Source organism: Phacochoerus africanus, chromosome 8, assembly GCF_016906955.1.
Source record: "Phacochoerus africanus isolate WHEZ1 chromosome 8, ROS_Pafr_v1, whole genome shotgun sequence".
NCBI lineage: Eukaryota > Metazoa > Chordata > Mammalia > Artiodactyla > Suidae > Phacochoerus > Phacochoerus africanus.
The window spans coordinates 80,495,034-80,513,083 of NC_062551.1; the positions used below are offsets into that span (position 1 = coordinate 80,495,034).

Here is an 18,050-nt window from a genome sequence, read left to right on the forward strand (position 1 = left end):
CTGCAGCTTACTGCAACGTCATATTCTTAACCCACTGACTGGGGTCAGGGATTGAACCCAAGTCCTCATGGATACTAGTCAGGTTCATTTCCACTGAGCCATGATAGGAATTCCGTCTCTTCCCTTCTTTCTCTCCTTACTTCCCAAGTCTTCCCTGACACTCTACTCCTTTCTTCTGTATTCTTTGGTTCTTGCCTTTTCTTCTACCTTTGCTGTAGAGTTGCTAATGGGGTACTTGGCTTTGGTAGCTGTGATATAGCTCAAGAGGCTGCTGATCTCTTAGTTTAGGGACTGAGTTTCTTCAGTAGATCATCTGATATCTCAGATGCTGCCCTATGCTTTTTTGTGTGTGGATGTCAGTATCTCTGGTAAGTAACTGATTTACCGTAGGGCACGAAGTTGATATATACTTCGTCCTCTGAAAATTTTGAACCAGGTCTTGGTGTTTTCTTTTTTGTGATAGAGTTTTTTTTAAATTTCGTTTTCTGCTATATAGCACAGGGAACTATATCTAGTCACTTGTGAAGGAACATGATAGAGGATAGTGCGAGAGAAAGAATGTGTGTGTATATATGTGTGAGTGGGTCACTTCGCTGTACAGTAGGAAATTGACAGAATGCTGTAAACCAACTATAATGGAAAAAAACAAAAATCATTTTTAAAAAAGAAAAAATAAAAAATTCAGAAAAAAGAAAAAAAAATTTTTTTCATACGTGCCAGGTACTGTTCATACAAAAAGTAAATAATTTAACAAAGGGATTTAGGATTTGGGGAACTGTCTTTATGCCATTATGTTCTGGTTAATTATGTAGAAACTGTCCAAGGTCTCCAAATCTCTTGTCGTATCAGAACTTGTTCTTTAACTTAAATTTTCATTCAGAAATTGCATGGAAGCATTGCCATATGGGTATCTTAAAATCTTGAGAGAAGATGTGGGTCTAGTTCTTTACCAAATCTTTTCTGGGTCATTTTAGGTGATGACTAGACATTAATTTACTCTCTCAAAATATGTAAGTAAGGTTTGAATACGTTTCATTCCTACTAACTTTTAAACATGTTTAGAAAATTTTGCTTTGCTTGACACGGTGTTGAGGAATAAAATATTTTGTTAATTATGAAACCACAGCGTATTCTGAAGTCAGTGGGTAAAATGATTTGACTGGAGAAGATTCTTCTAGGAAAGTTATAAGAGGAGGCAGAAAGAAAATAGGAACCTTGGTTGCCAGACTGAGGAATTTGAACTTAGCCTTTAAGCACTGGGAGAATCTGGTCAGGGTAGCACTGAGGTTTTTTTTGAGTGAGAGGTATTGTACCAAAATACATGTTTGGGGCGGGGGGGAAATCAGCCTATGTGCTCTATTAGGGAGTAAAGACTGGGATTGGAGAGATGATTTAGGCTATTTTGGTAATTAAGTTTACTGGATTTCGGTCAATGAAAAATGTCTTCAAATAGCAAAGGTGAATTGTTTCGGAAATAAGAGGTTTGAGTTTTTATGTTTGTTTGGATTTATTTAATTGGGAAAAATTCTCTGTTCTGGGTTAAACACTTTTTTGGATTTGTCAGTTTTTAATTATAACTTAACATGGCATGTAGTCCTTTGGTACTCATCTGCATAAATAATGTATTTTTCATGCTAAATATTGCTGCTTATATTTAAAATATACCTAATTGTTTTCTTAAACATTTTCATGTATTTTTATATTTACTTTACACTTTTGGATATATTTGTTTTAACAAATGATGATTTTGTTTGGTTTCTCTTTGGTTTTCTCTCAGAATAAAAGTGTTTTTTAGGTTATGGCAACTGAATCTGAACAGGTTTTCTTTGAAATTGAGTGTTGGTTATTAGTGGTGGTGTCACACAAAAGTGGAGCATCTATAAAGCAGGGTAAAAATCTCCATTAGAGTTTATATACTCGTTTAGAATAATTGCCCCTCTGTTAAAGTAGCCTTCTATTGAAGAAAAGCTTTTTTCCTTTCTGGACTCAGCTGTTACCCTGTGTACCTTAGATTATTCCTTAGTGAGGTTTTATCATATTAACTGATTGCTAGCACTTAGCTTTTTGATTTTCATACAAAAACATAATTTTTTTCCCTTCACTGCCTTTTAGCAGTTGACATTTTAAAGAAAAAGCTCACTAGTAATTCCTGGATTTAATTTTTTTTTTTCTTTCTTTTTAGGGCTGAGCCCTTGGCATATGAAAGTTCCCAGGCTGGGGGTTGAATCAGAGCCACAGCCAACCAGCCTACGCCACAGCCACGGCAACACCAGATCCAAGCCTCGTCTGTGACTTATGCCGTAGCTTGTTGCAGTGCCCAACCCTTAACCCACTTAGGGAGACCCGGGATCAAATCCATATCCTTGTGGACACAAGTTCTTAACCCACTGAGCCACAATGGGAACTCCTTGGATTTAAATTTTATATCGAATTACTGTTCAGGAAATCTGGTTTGGGAAGATACATTTTATTTTGGGTTAGAAGTAGTTTAGTTGTGTATAGCTTAAGACTTTTATGGGAACTTACTCTAAAGTAAATAAAATGAAATTTGAAATGGTCTACTAAGACGGCTTTCTTAAGACTTCCCAGAGTTTCCTCTATGGTGTAGTAGGTTAGGGATCTGGCACCGTCTCTGGTGGGAAGGGTTTGTGATCCCTGGCCTGGCACAGTGGGTTAAGGATCTGGTATTGCTGCAGCTGTAGCATAGGTCACAGCTGCTGCTTGGATTTGATCCCTGGCTCAGGAACTTCCATTTCTTAAATATGCTGCCTATGTGGCCAAAATAAATATATAAAAAGATTTCTTCAAGTTAATGGATTTCTCAATGGTGACAGCAGACTTATGTTTAAAATGTATTATGTATATGCACATCTCTGTGTGCGTACCATTTTTCCAGGCTCAGTGATGTACTAACAGTCTTGCCATGAAACTCAAAGACTTGCATTAACCACTGGTTATTTCTTCGAATCAGTATTGTTAGATATAGTTAGCTGGGTGGTGACAGCTCTGTATTATTGTCCATTTTATTGAATGACTGTGGGAAGAATAACTATCTCCTTTTAAAAAAAGAAATCTAGTAAGAATATCAACAGAGGAAGGTGTTTACTCGCTTCTTTATTGTGATGGTAATTTCAGATGTGTGTGGTGTGTATGATTGAAAGTGATACAGGCTGTTAAATTACAAGACGGTGAGATGTGAGAGTGATGTGACAAAAAATTTTGTGTGGTTTTAGTAATTTTGGGTTCTTGTTCATGTAATAGTCATGCTATAGGTTGAAAGTATTTTAAACCACACAAAAGGAGATCCAACCTTAATTAGGAAAAATGCTAGACTTGTAGAAAATATACAAAATGTTTGTATATAGAGAGAAGAATTTTGCTTAAAATTCAGTGAGGTTTGATCACAAATACTGTTGTAATGAAAATAGCTATACGACAGAAGGTTGATGACCAAAAATTTGATGAATTTCATACTTGGTACAGCAAAAATATAAAAGGCAGGATCTTTGGATTACCCTTTAGAATATGGTATAATAGAATTTGACGGGAGAAGAGCTAAAGGTGGACCTTACTTTTAAAGAAAAGCAATTGGAGTTCTCATTGTGGCTCAGCGGTGTAAGAACCGGACATAGTGTCTGTAAGGATGCAGGGTTGACCTCTGGCCGAATTCAGTGGGTTAAGGATCTGGTGTTGCTGCAAGCTGCAGCATAGGTCACAGATAGGCCTCAGATTTGGTGTTGCTGTGGCTGCAGCTATAGTTCCAATTCAATGTGCCCAGGATCTTGTGTATGTCACAGGTATAGCCATGAAAAGAAAAAAAATCAATGGTTGGTCCCAGTATTTGTACAGTAGTCTTTATGTTTTCATAGTTCTTTGTTTATAAGATGCCCTGATCATCTCTCCTGTAAGTCATAGTAATTGCAGTCAATTAAAGTGCTGGGTTTGGCAGCATGGATAGTTAGAGTTCAGGTGAATACTTTTGTTTACTGTGCTCTAAGTACTCTCAACTGGCTTATCTCGGGCTTTTCTCTCTGATTTCTCTCTTCATGCCTACAAGTACGTGCCTCCATACTCAACAAGATACCCTCCTTTGTAGATTTACTAGAAGTTACTAGGAAATTCATCCCTGACAGAGTTGTTTATGTTGCAGTTTTGGCCTGCTAGTGTCAACTAAGTGCCTGAAAACATTTGAGGTCTGGTTATATGTGTGCATTTAGAAAAGAGACCTAGGATTAATTTTCTTTTTTTTTTGTTATAGCATCATTTCAGTGTTCTGATTTGGAACTGTGCTCTAGAATAACTTCCTAAAGAGCTGGGGGCAGGGGGGAAATGTCACAGTCTGAAAAATCTAAATCAACTTAAAATTTTTACATTTTGAGAGATTACTAAAAATGGACCAAGATGTATATTATTACAACATGTGGTCCCTAACTCTCAGTTTATAGCCTAGTATGAGGTACAGATGTATACATAAATATATAATAGAAGGCAGAGTATTCTTAAATGTTGCATTTCAGGATAAAAATTTGGAGAGTCTTAGAGGCAGACGGAGGAAAGGAAGGAAGCTTTTCATATCCTTCTTTACTTGAAGAGTTTAAAAAAAAAAAAAAATCAGCCAAGAAAGGGGTTGGTAGTGTGGAGGGGGAAATTTTTACGAAATAGAAAAAAACCCATTTTCTATATAAAATAAGATTCCCTCAAATGTGTGACTCCTCAATCACTTTATTCTACATACATTAATTGTAAAACTATAGTGCTTTGTTCCAGGCATGTTGTTGGATTCTGAGGTTCACAGCTGAAGACTAGGTCCTCCTGTAAAAATCACAGTCCAGTTTAGGGTTACAGATATTAAGAAGAAACAATATTAAGAAGAAACAATACAATAAAAGTATATTCAATGTATGGTGAGATCTCAGAAGTTGTTTTTAGTTGTTTTTCCCAAAGCTGGGTCTTAGAAGTTTTACTTTAAACATGAAGGAATGAAGTTATGCTTTTATGAAATTTAACTGTTTACTGCTTAGCTGATAAGAATGAATCAGATGCTACCAAGTTATGTTTGGTCTTTGAGAGATTGAGATGCTTTTATTTTTTTCCTTCTTTCTTTTTATTCCATACCTGCAGCTTATGGAAGTTCCCAGGCTAAAGATCAAATCGGAGCTGTAGCTGAGGCCTATGCCACAACCAGAGCAACACCAGATCCAAACTGCATCTGTGACTTCTGCCACAGTTTGTGGCTACAGCATATACTTAATCCAGGGATAGAACCCGCATATTCACAGACAATATTGTGTTCTTAACCTACTGAGCCACAATGGGAACTCCTGAGCTGTTTTTCTTAATGATTTTATTTTATTGATTATTTTACTTTATTTCTTATTAAGGCAAAATAGTAATTTGTTTAGCTGAGCAACTTTAATTTCCTTGTATGCTTTTTTTTGGCTGCGCTTGGTGGCATGTAGAAGTTCCCAGGCCAGGGATTGAACCTGAACCACAACACCCAAGCCACTGCGGTGACAGTGCTGGATCCTTACCCTGCTGTGCCACAAGAGAACTCCCTTCCTTGTATTCTTGTTCTACAGTACTTTATTTGGTGTGATCATGGGTAGTAGAACAACAGGATGCTTTGTGAAGATTTTTTTTCTTCATCTTCAAAATGGGGCTTGATATGAGGATTAAATGAGAAGGTATGGACTCCATTTTTGTGTACAAACATCTTGTATTTATTAAACATAGAGTTGAACCAACCATGGATTGGTACTTAGTCATTTTGGCCTCAGCATGCAGTGGTTCAGTGTGGGATCTTAGTTCTCAGACAAGGGTTTGAACTTGGACCACAGTTGTGGAAGTGCCAAATCCTAGCCACTATACCACCAGGAAATTCCCGAGATTGGTATTTTAATCAGAAAAAAATCAGGTTAGGTTATGGAATAGGGTGACATACATATTCTGTCATTTTTGGAAACTGTAAAGTGTGGTAGACTATTTTCAGTCATGTGACATAGAACATTCTTTACAAAATACATCATTCTCTAAGTTTTTATATGTTAAATCATAGGAGGAATGGCAAATCTCAGAACTTTTTTTTTTTGGTCTTTTTAGGGCTACATCCGGGGCATGTGGGCATATGGAAATTCCCAGGCTAGGGGTCTGAATTGGAGCTGTAGCCTCTGGCTATGCCACAGTCATATCAACACAGGATCCAAGTCGCTTCTGCAACCTACACTGCAGCTCGCAGCAACACTGGTTCCTTTGTGAGGCCAGGGATGGAGCCTGCATCCTATGGATACTAGTCGGGTTCATTACAGCTGAGCCACAGGAGGAACTCCTGGTTCTTTGTAATATAGACTTTCTCTCCTCAGAGAATAACATAATATAAATCCCTGTATTAACTATTGAGATATAACATGTTAACATTTTGCCTCATTTACCGATTACAGATGTTTTAAACATTTGAAAATAGGATTGTTTTTCCTTTTGCTGCTTTTTGCATTTTCTGATATTTAAAGATAGGAGAGCACATATGATTAATTAATGCCTAGGAAGTTGTATCTTTTTAATAGCAGTGTAGACTCAAATCATATTTAAGATGGAAAGGGCCTCTGATCGTAGTAGGGGAAGATGTAGATAGCCAGGGTTCTGAAAACCTGTTGCAATATAACATAGCATCTGAATTGTAGATTTCTTTGCAACATTTTGAAAAGTGAACTACAAACCAAGATTTTGCAACAAAATAAGTAAGGAAAGTGTACTATGGAATGTGGAGGGAAACAGCATGTGAAAAATTCTTCCAGTTGGCTTCTAAAAACTTTGCTTTCCTCTCTAACTTGTAGAGTTTTTACTTTCTTTTGTGTAGGATCTCTGCTACTGAGCTTTTTAGTTCTACCCCAGTGCTGATTTAAGGAGCAAAGCAGTGCTGCAGCTCCTCCAGTGGTACAGTGAGAAAATTCCAGGCAGGCTCCTACCTCAGGGAGGGCCATTTTCCTGCTTCATAGACTTAAAGGCTATCTGTTTTAGCTCAGTGTTTTAAAAGACAGTGTAGCCCTAGCGTTGCTGCTCTAATTGGAAGTTTAATTTTGGTGATTTTGTTGGACAGTATTGATCATTGTTAGGTGTTTTTTTTTAATTTTTTGGGGGGGGATAAGACAAAGTTTATTTATAAACTTAAGAACAGCAGAGTGGTATAATATAGTTTGATCCAAAGTAAAATTATTTTTATAAACATATATCAGAGTAAACTTAGGAAAGAACAAGTAAATCTATCTACGAAACAAACAGACTCATAGACATAGAGAACAGACTTGTGGTTGCGGGGGGAGGGGGCAGGGGGAGAAGAAATGGGATGGACTGGGAATTTGGGGTTAATAGATGCAAACTGTTACATTTACTTTTTTTTTTTAAACTAAGTGAATTTTATTATGTTTATAGTTGTACAACCATCATCACAATCCAGTTTTACAACATTTCCATCCCAAACCCCTGGCCCATCCCTGCCCGCCCCCAGCATTAGGTGTTTTTAAATGCCTTTAATATGCTTCAAAGGAACCCCTGAGGCTCTTCCTTCAGGCTAGTTTCATCTACTTTCCTTTGTGTTTCTTTGAACTGCTACAGGTCATTTTTCTGCCAGATATCATAGATGGTTAGCAGGAAAGAGACACATCAAGAGTAGTATACGTTAAGATGTTTTTAAAGCCACCTCTCACCATAGCAAGGACAGGAAAGTAGCACAAAGTGATAGTCACCAGGAGTTCCCGTCGTGGCTCAGTGGTGAATGAATCCAACTGGGAACCATGAGGTTGCGGGTTTGATCCTGCCCTTGCTCAGTGGGTTAGGGATCCAGCATTGCTGTGAGCTGTGGTGTAGGTTGCAGACGCTGCTCGGATCCCACGTTGCTGTGGCTGTGGTGTAGGCCGGCGGCTACAGCTCTTATTAGCCTGGGAACCTCCATATGCCGCAGTTGGGGCCCTAGAAAAGACAAAAAAAAAAGTGATGGTCACCAATAACTCAATTTTTTCCCCCAAATTTCCCCTTTTTTAAATAAACTTTGTCATTTTTTATATCAATCTTTGAAACTATGACTTTCCTTTTGAGATTAATTATACAGCTGCTTCAAACTTTTACCTCCATGCTAATTTAAAATTTCTTAGCCCCATTTTCACTTGTGAGTTCTAATCTTTACTTTTCAATCCTCTTTAGGGTATTTCCATTTAATTTTACTAGCCTACCTCCCAGATTTCCTGTTTGTCCATTGTATTACTACTCTCCTGAACTTTGGAAGCTTGGAGTCATCTTGAAAGTCCCTTATCCCTTTCATCAAGTCTTCTTTAAAGTCATGTGTCTTCCTGAACACAGCCTCGTTGACTTGTTATGCCTTATCCATTTTTACTGTTACCTTTTGATTCTAGTGGATTTCACTTCACATCTGGATTATTTCAGTAGTCTTTCAATTGGATCTCCTTTGTCTAGGTCCCCTTTCCCCTCTAATCCATGGTTCATAGTGACCAGATTTTTTAAATTAAAACATCACTTGTTTTGTTGCTTTCCTCCTGAAAAAAATCATATAGTTCTCCTGCATTGCTATTAAGATCAAGGTTTAAGTTTTGACCCTGAAGGTGGCCCATTTATGCTTAACCTGCGGGATTTCCCAGTGCTCTTTGAGACGATCTCCTTCATTAAGCTGTGTGGTTCTTTACACATACCATGCCTGTGCTTTTCTCCTTGCTTTCGTAAACGCTCTGGACTATGCTGGTGGTTTTACTGCCTCTTAGTCTATCCACATCTCTCCTGATTTGTACAGAAAAGCTCCCTGATTCCTCAAGTCTGTTAGTTTCTTGTTTCCTTAAAAAATAAAAAAATTTCTTGATATTTTTTGTCTTCCCTCAATTAGATTATAAATCCTTTGAAAACAGGGACTCCAGAGTTCCGGTCGTGCCTCAGTGGTTAACGAATCCGACTAGGAACCATGAGGTTGTGGGTTCGGTCCCCGCCCTTGCTCAGTGGGTTAATGATCCGGCGTTGCCGTAAGCTGTGGTGTAGGTTGCAGACGAGGTTCGGATCCCGTGTTGCTGTGGCTCTGGCGTAGGCTGGCGGCTGCAGCTCTGATTAGACCCCTAGCCTGGGAACCTCCGTATGCCACGGGAGCGGCCCAAGAAATAGCAAAAAGACAAAAAAAAAAATGAAAACAGGGACTCAGTCTGTTGTACTTTTGTATTTTGTGGTAGGCATTAAATCTGTGAAATTATTAACTAAGAAAACTGACATGTTAATATGGTGGAAATTTATGTGTTCAAAGATGGCTTTAACTTTTGAGATTTTTTTCCTTTGCCAGTCTGTCCAATTTGAAGTCAATCCTTGGCAGTCACTTTTATTCCATAACTTTGGTAAATTTTTCATTAAATGAATTTTGATAAATTGATTTTGTTTAAAAATCTTGCTTCTTAGAAGATTTGGAAGTTTCTCAAAATGTTTACAGAAGTTTTTAGAGAATGTGGTTCCAAGAAACTCAATAGCCAAAATGTGATGAATATGTTGTTGAGTGTGTTCCTGGGAACAACAGACCAGTGCTTTTCGTCTCCATGCCTGCCAGATAAAAGTATTTGAAAGTAATAGACTTCCTCTTAAGATGTTGGAAGAGTGGTCTCTTGAGAGTTTGAATCAAGATAAGAAAACATCCAGTAGTGTGATTATAACTAAAATACTTCATTGTTCTTGAAGAATAACTTAACAGGTCTGCAGAAGATTATTAGAGGACAACTGAAAGGCTGCTATGTAAGATAAACCAAAAAGATTTTGTTTTCAATTTGGAGAAGATATGCACAAATAAAATGGATTAATGTTCTCTGCTTCAAACTTGATTGTATGTGTGTGTGTGGTGCTGGGGGTGGTGATAAAAACAAAAAGAATTCTGCTTATGCAGTAGTGCCCAAATCAAGGCGATGTTAAAAAGTTGCTTTTGTGTATTTTCATCTGCTGTTTTGAATTTGAGCTCATGGAAGATGACAACTATATTTGCCTGCTGTTCCATGTCTTTGTGCCACTGTCTGAAACAGAGTTCTAGGCCCAAAAGACCCAAAGAGCAAATTAATACAATATGTTATATATTATAATCAGAGACACTACCTGGATGGAAGGTTAGCTGCAAACGTTTGTATGTGTCCTATTCCTAAGAAAATGATGAATATTCTGTGAAAGTAAAGGAAATTAATATGTAACTATAAGACTATTTCTTATGCCCATTGTATTGCACAGTTCTGTGCTTATTATAGCATGCTGGGAGAATAAAGAATCTGAGAGCTAGTAAAGCAAAAAAACAAAAAAACAAAAGAATTGGTTTAGAATATCACTAATAAAAATAGTGCTGTTTTCAGCTGTCTTTGGAGAAGTTACCCTCAAAATATTCACAAGTGTGTTATGATTAGAGGAAATAGCAACCTTATCTTTTATCAAATACTCATCAGTCAAGAGATAAATATATTGTTCCTTTAATTTTAAGCATTTGCTGTTTTGTTTTCCATCATTTCTTACATGTCTGTATTACCTTCTGCTTGGTTTTCTCATTTTTCTCTGCTTAAGTAATACTTTGGAGTTTTTTTTTCTTTTTTGAAAAAAGAAGAGCAGAAGCTCTTATGAGAGATCTCTTTTAAAAAATCTCTCCAGAGTATTGAATATTTTCTGGGTTTCTCCTACATATTTTTTTAAATCAAAGAACAGTGTCTATAAGAATTTTATTAGTTCCTTTTTTCAAAAGCAGAAGACAAAAAGGGTCGCCTCACCTTGTTGCAAGAGCAACCTTGTTGACCTTTTGAGCATATAAGTCAGGAGTAAGAAAAAGTACCATTGAGAGGGAAAAAAAATCAGTAAAGTCAATAGCATATTGTATGACATATAATGGGAGAAGGCAGCAAATGATAGAAATAGGAAGGGTAAAATAATTCAGACTTAATGGCAAGCTTGAAAGTGTTTTTTGGTTTTATTTTTACTTATTTATTTATGAAGTGGTGAGATGCCATCATGATAAGAGACTGTTGTTTTCATTCTTTGCCAAGCCAGGAACATAATTTGAAAAAGAGGAGTCATATTTTTTTAACTCTGAAAGATTTTTATGAATAAATCCATAAGTTATTAAGAATGAACAGTTTTAATCTAAACTTTAAAAGTAAAATTTTCGGAGTTCTCGTTGTGGCGCAGTGGTTGGCGAATCCAACTAGGAACCATGAGGTTGCAGGTTCGATCCCTGGCCTTCCTCAGTGGGTTAAGGATCCGGCGTTGCCGTGAGCTGTGGTGTAGGTCGCAGACACAGCTCGGATCTTGCGTTGCTGTGACTCTGGCGTAGGCCAGTGGCTACAGCTCCGATTGGACCCCTAGCCTGGGAACCTCCATATGCTGCAGAAGCAGCCCTAGAAAAGGCAAAAAGACAAAAAAAAAAGTAAAAATTTAAATGCAGAGCCTGAGAGTTCCTGTTGTGGCTCAGAGGGTTAAGGACCCAATGTTGTCTCTGTGAGGATGTGGGTTCAAATCCCTGGCTTTGCTCATTGGGTTAAGGATCCAGAGTTGCCACAAGCTGCAGCTCAGATCTGGTGCTGCTGTGGCTGTGGCAAAAACCGCAACTGCAATTCATTCCCTAGCCTAGGAACTTCCATATGCTACAAGTGTGGCCGTAAAAAGAAAAAATATATAAAAATTGGGGAGTTCCTGTTGTGGCTCAGTAGATATGAACCCAACTAGAATCCATGAGGAGACAGGTTTGATTGCTGGCCTCGCTCAGTGGATTGGGGATCCAGCATTGCCTTGAGCTGCAGTGTAGGTCGCAGATGCGGCTGGGATTGGATCTGGCATTGCTGTGGCTGTGGTGTAGGCCGGCAACTGCAGCTCCAATTCACCCCTTAGCCCAGGAACTTCCATATGCTGCAGGTGCGGCCCTAAAAAGCCAAAAATAAAAAAATAAATGTAGAGCCTGCATTTTCAAGATAAGTGTGCAGATTGGATTTCATAGAGTTACCTTTTCCTAACTATGTGACTTTTCCCAGAGTCTGTAAACAAACAAATCATATACCTTGTACATTGTCTGAGAAGCATAATCTTCTAGAACTTAAATGACCCTTCATAAGAGCAATGTGAAATAATTTGGAATGAGGTTCTGTTCTACTTTCAAACCAGAGCATATACCATCTAGCAACACATTCTAATATTGTCAAAAATCATTTATATCTAAATATCTTCAATACTTAAAGATGAAAATGTCATTTTAAGTCTCATAGACCTGGTATCATTCTTACAGTAAGGGGGTATATTAGTTTTACTCCCCTGTTCCTTTTTAACTTAATAATGATGTGCTTTCTAGTTGAGATTCTTTAGAATAAACTATTAAATGAAGCTTGTCCAGGTTTATATTTGGGGGGGGGGTGTTTCACATCTTCCAAAGATCACACTATAGTTTCCCCATAGTGTATCAGGAAGCTTAAGAGGATCATAGCATCTCTCTTGGTGATAGATTTTGGAAGAGTCTGGAAGATGATCTTTCCTGACTTGTCAGATTGAATAAAGCTATAATGCTTTTCTTGAAGTTACAGTAAACAGTGAGGAAAATAGCAGACTCATTGTGTAGCTTGAAGTAGAAGCTCCCCCATAACCTTACCTGCTCCAGCCTTCCCTCTTGTGTTGTGTCTATCTGCAGTGCTTGGCATAAGACTGCAAGGTGTCTGGTGATGTGTTTTAAAGTTTTACTGAGGAAGCACTGGCATGTTGAGATCTGGCACTGTCTAGTGTGTATAGTAAATGTAACTTCTTTTGGGAACTGAATCTTTTAGTTATCATCCCTTCTTTGAAGTCAGGGGGAGAATTTTTCATTAAAATTATGTCTTTTGCTTGTTGTCTTATATTGTTTTTGTATAGAAAGTTAAAAGGTAAAGAGAACACCAAGTGGATGCTGAATTGTTGCAACTCCAGATCTTAGAGCCCATGTCACACCCACCCTCAGTCTAGCAATGAGTGGTAAAAGACACTCAGAATCCGTTTTTCCCCCATTCAGCCTTGACGATTAAAAAGACTGACAGCAAGATTTAGCAATTAGAAATACTGCATTCTTTGTTCTGCAACTTTTCAAGAAGAATCAGCATGTAAATTTGAACTTTTCCTGACCAGAATTTGGAAGACTATAATGTGATTCCCTGGGCCTTGATTCCAGAAGAAGGAGCTCTCTGAATATGGGTTTACTAGTTGGTGGTGAATTCATGAGTCGCCAACTATTAGGCCTTTATGTCCAGATATTATCTCAATTTATGGAGTAAGGTCCCTGAGTTCTCCTCTTTCCTTCCACAGGGCAAGCAGGAGGACTTCAAGACGACAGTTCTGGAGGGTATGGAGACGGCCAAGCATCAGGTGAGGGTGGCATTAGATGCTTGCCACTTAGTAGCAAGAGCCGCCAAGTCAGGGATTGATGCTTGCAAGTGTTTTTGGCTGTGGTACCCACATTTTAGCCAGAAGCGCAGGGGAACTTTAACCCATAGGGCAGAGTATTATAATAGAAGAGAGCATAGCCAGAACAAAGGCAAGCAAAACCATTTGAAGTCCTCAGGCCGATCTCAGCCCTCCGCTCTTCTTCATGTTTTTCAGGAGATGGCGGGTACTTTTTCTCCCCAGCAGCCTTTATAGACAGTAAACATGATATAAAATATAGACTTAGAGATCATGGGACCTTTACTACGAAATATAGTTGTATACACAGAGAGGGGAAGCCATAGGCTGAGAGCCTTTATTTAGAAAAAGAGAATGGAAGAGCATTCTAGGACTAGTCAGAGGAATTATGCTGGCAAATGACTCTTTTTGGAAATGGTTACTAAGTGGTATTAGATACAGGTTTTTTCAATTAACATTACGTAGTTAATCATTTTGCAGTTTAAACATTTTTTTCTCACATGAAAATAATCTTTTTTTTTTTTAAGTCTGCTTGAAATGCTCTTTCTTGTCAGACCAAACAGATTTTAACTTATAGGAAAAAGTAAAGGGTTAAATGATTTATAGAGGTCCATCTGGAACAGTTAAAGTTCGTTCCAGTAATCCAAAGTAGAATATCTGGATTCCATCCTTTGCCTCTTAAAGGATGTTATTGTGTGTTCCAGTGCTCAAAACTAGTTCTTATATATATTTTGATAGACTTGGAATAGGTGTCACTTTTGGAGTTTGTCACTTTTGAGCTTGTAAGTCAAGTCTACTTTAAAAATTATTTGTTTATTGCAGTTGGTGTATAGCGGGTCCAGGGAATATTTGTATTTTACTCTTGGATCAAAGATAGTTCAGTGTTAATACATAAATTAGTATTTGGGGACTCCAGAATGTTAGAAGTAGATTTCTTTAAATGCTGTCCAAAGGGTTGGAGTTTGATAATCAGTTAGTTCATGGTTATCTTGGAGGAGTTAAAATTCTTATTCAGAGTCTGTATCTGGCAGATAAATCTTCAAGAATGTTTTTCATCAAATGATGCACAATTGGATCTTCCGTGGAACTGTTGAGGATCAGGGATAGCCTTTAGAGTTTAATCTTGAATAAATAGAGTTTTCTTGTTGCTTTCCGTTTATTTTTACATGAATAATACATTTACTCTTTTACTTAAGTAAACAATATGTTGTATTGCTGAAAGTAAAAGCAGACTTTCATATAAAACTGTGGTGCTAATGACTTAATATTAGCAGAATAGGAGTTTTAAGTGTTTGTAGGAATGGTAGTGGCTGTTCTGACCCCTTCAAACTCTCTTCTTCAGATCTTTGTCATGTCCAGAAGAGTGCATTTATGAGATGATCAATCAGAGTTAGAAATATGCTTATGAGCGATCAATGTTCTTCTCTTAACAAAGCCAAATGACCCTCGTGAGCATCTTAGGACCAGGATCATATCTTGACTTCTAAAATTCACATCATGTTGGTGTTTACATCCTAAATCTTAAAAGTTAGAAGAGACCTTGAGGTCATCTTGCCCAGCTTTCTGCCTTCGAACAGGATAGTATTATATCACCCATGTTTTATCAGTTAAGTCCTGAAATACAAAGTTAAATGACTTGACCAGGGGTGTACCAAGAGTGGAGGAGTGAGAACCCAGAAGTCTTGTTTCTTATGCATAGAGTATTCCTTACATCCTCCCTCATAGAATCATTTAAAGTGTTACCCATAAAAAAACATAAAAAACAAACAAAACACTAAAGCATAAGAAATCACAGGAGTCTGCTCTTTTTTTTTTTCCTTTTTCTCTTCCTTCTCCCATTCTTTATTCTTTCTCTTTTTAAACTCTTATAGGACTGAATATGGTGCATCTATAGTTTCTAATTTCAAGTAGTTTATGTGTACATCCTATTAGGCTCTTGTTTTCACTCTTAAGCTAGAAATCTAGTTATAGTTAATTTTATATACTTGAATGAACGGGGGGGAAAGGCAAGTAACTCATGGAAAGAAGCCTTCTTTTCTGTTAATTGTTATGTCTCTGTAATGTTATTCTATTCAAGATACTGCCTGTGTCATATCGGAATCAGTGGGGGAAATGATTTCATGGAATAGAGGTCCTATATCCTCACTTTCCCCCCTCCCTCTTTCTGCCTCTCTAATTGATGTATCCAAAAAGGTCTAAATTATTCCCTTAAATACTTAACTACTTGTGCTATGTTTTCAGGGAAAGTATGAGCCAGCTAGACTATTAGAAAGGGCAGTTCTGCTTTAGCATGACTGCATTTTGAAAGGTGATGCTGGAAATTTCCTTGTGAAGTGGTGAGAAAGAGGAATTGAACAGAGGGCAAGATTGGTATGTAGGTAGCCTTTGAGCTTTTAAAAAATTAAAATAGCATCTTTGAAACATTCTAGATTTCCAGAATACCAGATTTTGTTAAATACATACAAACACCAGAGTATAAAACTGTATTCGACGACCAAGTATAAATTGCTTCTAAATTATATGTACCATAGGTACTTTTAATAGGGGTATTATTAAAGTCAGTTGTGTTCTGTAAGGTTCTTCCCTCTCCAGGAGATACTTAAGAGTTAGATTATCCAGAGTGGTCTATTAGTTCATTTTGAAAATATCTTATACAAAGAATGTTTTGATTTAGCTTCTAAACAGTTTACATTTCAAATTAACATTTATTGTTGCTTTGAAAAAAGCTTAGATTTTTTTTTTATCTTGCCCACTTTTCTCCTTGATTTTGATAATGATTTCCTTCTTTGAACTAATAGTCTTCATCTCTAAAAACCATAAGGAAGGCAATAATTAGCACTTTTAGGGACCATTTTTCATTTTTAGAAGTTTTATTCGTAAGAATAAGTGGGGTTTTAGATGTTATATAGAAGATAGAGATGAAGAACAGTGTTATTCCACAAAGGCATTAGTGTCATAACTTTTGATTTAATTCCTCTTTTGTTAAACTTCTGATGTTTGATTTAAAGGTAGTTTAAAACTGTCATATGACTGATATAAATAAAATTTCTTATTTGTTACAAATTCTCCAGATTCCCCGAAGTTAACCAAAAATATTGGATCAATTTTTTTTGATAAGAACACTGGGAATGAGGAGCCAAATATAATATAAAATCTAATAGTTTTTTTCTGTCATTGCCAGTAGTATTTTGCAGTAGGATTCATGTTCAAAGACCACTTATTAAACATACATATAGAAGACAATACAGCTAAGAAAGAAAACTACCTGTACTTTAGGCTGGGAGAGATAGGGTTTAGAGTTCATTGGTCATCTTGTTAATTGTATACAATCATGAAATATACCAAGAAGTAACCTATTAAGAGGTATTTGGTCCAAATCCTAAAGCTTATTGGGTAGAATGCTCCTTATAAATGTGACATGTTTTAGGTCTTGGCTTTGGGGTTTTGTTTATTTTGATTAGGGGGTACAGGACTGGGGGCATCAAACTGTATAGTTTTAGAAACGTTCGCATTACTGAAATCTATATTTGATAGTCAGCGTTTCTTCTTTTTGTGCCTTAACTTTATGCTTCACCCTCCACAATATGGCTTTTACTGATTATTTTTTCCTTAAGGCGTAATTAATTGTCCTGACAGTCTTTAGTTTTAGGTTGAGATTCATTAAATGTGAGGATTGGGTAGGGGGGCATCTGTGGTATGTGGAAGTTCCTGGGCCAAGGATCAAACCCAAGCCACAGGAGCGACCCAAGCCACTGCAGTGACAACACCAGATCCTTTACCTGCTGCTCCACAAGAGTACTCCAAATGGAGGATCATTGTTTCAGTTTAGTGTTGTGAATATAGTATTTGTGCCCTCATTATCTTCTGTGGATGGATGAATTTTTCTCCCTGTCTCTAGGAATAGTGTTTCTTAGTGTACAGCCCATAGGTATTTTGTTCTAGACAGTGGTTATATGTTTTTGTAGAACAGCACCTCAGTAGTTGAGCTGTAATTTTCTAAGTTACACTTTACCTGCCTTGTTTTTTACGCTACCTGCCTAGTTCTTACTAATGCCTTTTCTTTAACATCACTTCCATTATCAGTGCTCCCAACTTTCTATTTTATGTGCTTTATTTTATTTTATTTTTGTCTTTTTGCCATTTCTTGGGCTGCTGCTGCAGCATATGGAGGTTCCCAGGCTAGGGGTCCAATCGGAGCTGTAGCCGCCGGCCTACGCCAGAGCCACAGCAACGTGGGATCCGAGCCGCGTCTGCAACCTACTCCACAGCTCACGGCAACGCCAGATCCTTAACCCACTGAGCAAGGCCAGGGATCGAACCTGCAACTTCATGTTTCCTAGTTGGATTCGTTAACCACTGAGCCACGACGGGAACTCCTGTTTTATGTGCTTTAAAATGCTTAAGCATGAATATCTGGTGCCTGTTTTGTTACATAATTAACTTCAATGGTATTGAAATTATGAAACTCTTTAAATTGTGTCTTGATAGTTTCAGAAGCTGATGTTTAAGTATATATTTGTAAGATAATCTTAGAAATACAACTAAAATATATGTAAATGTATTTCTAAAGGCATCTTATAAAGTTGTACTTAACTACCAGCTTGTAAAATATCAATTTAACACCAGTTTTAAGAATTACA

General features: G+C 37.3%; 1 protein-coding gene across 2 annotated transcripts in view; it reads left to right on the forward strand.

Moving 5' to 3' along the window:
• Positions 1-18,050, forward strand: part of KDM1A (lysine demethylase 1A) — a 67,343-nt gene that overhangs the window by 14,673 nt on the left and 34,620 nt on the right. Inside the window, exon 3 of one of the 2 annotated variants that reach the window (XM_047792396.1) lies at positions 13,315-13,374. The exons of the other annotated variant lie outside the window; for it this stretch is intronic. Within the exon in view, the coding sequence (XP_047648352.1) occupies positions 13,315-13,374 (60 nt within the window). The remainder of the gene's footprint in view (positions 1-13,314; positions 13,375-18,050) is intronic. 2 annotated transcript variants of the gene reach the window in all.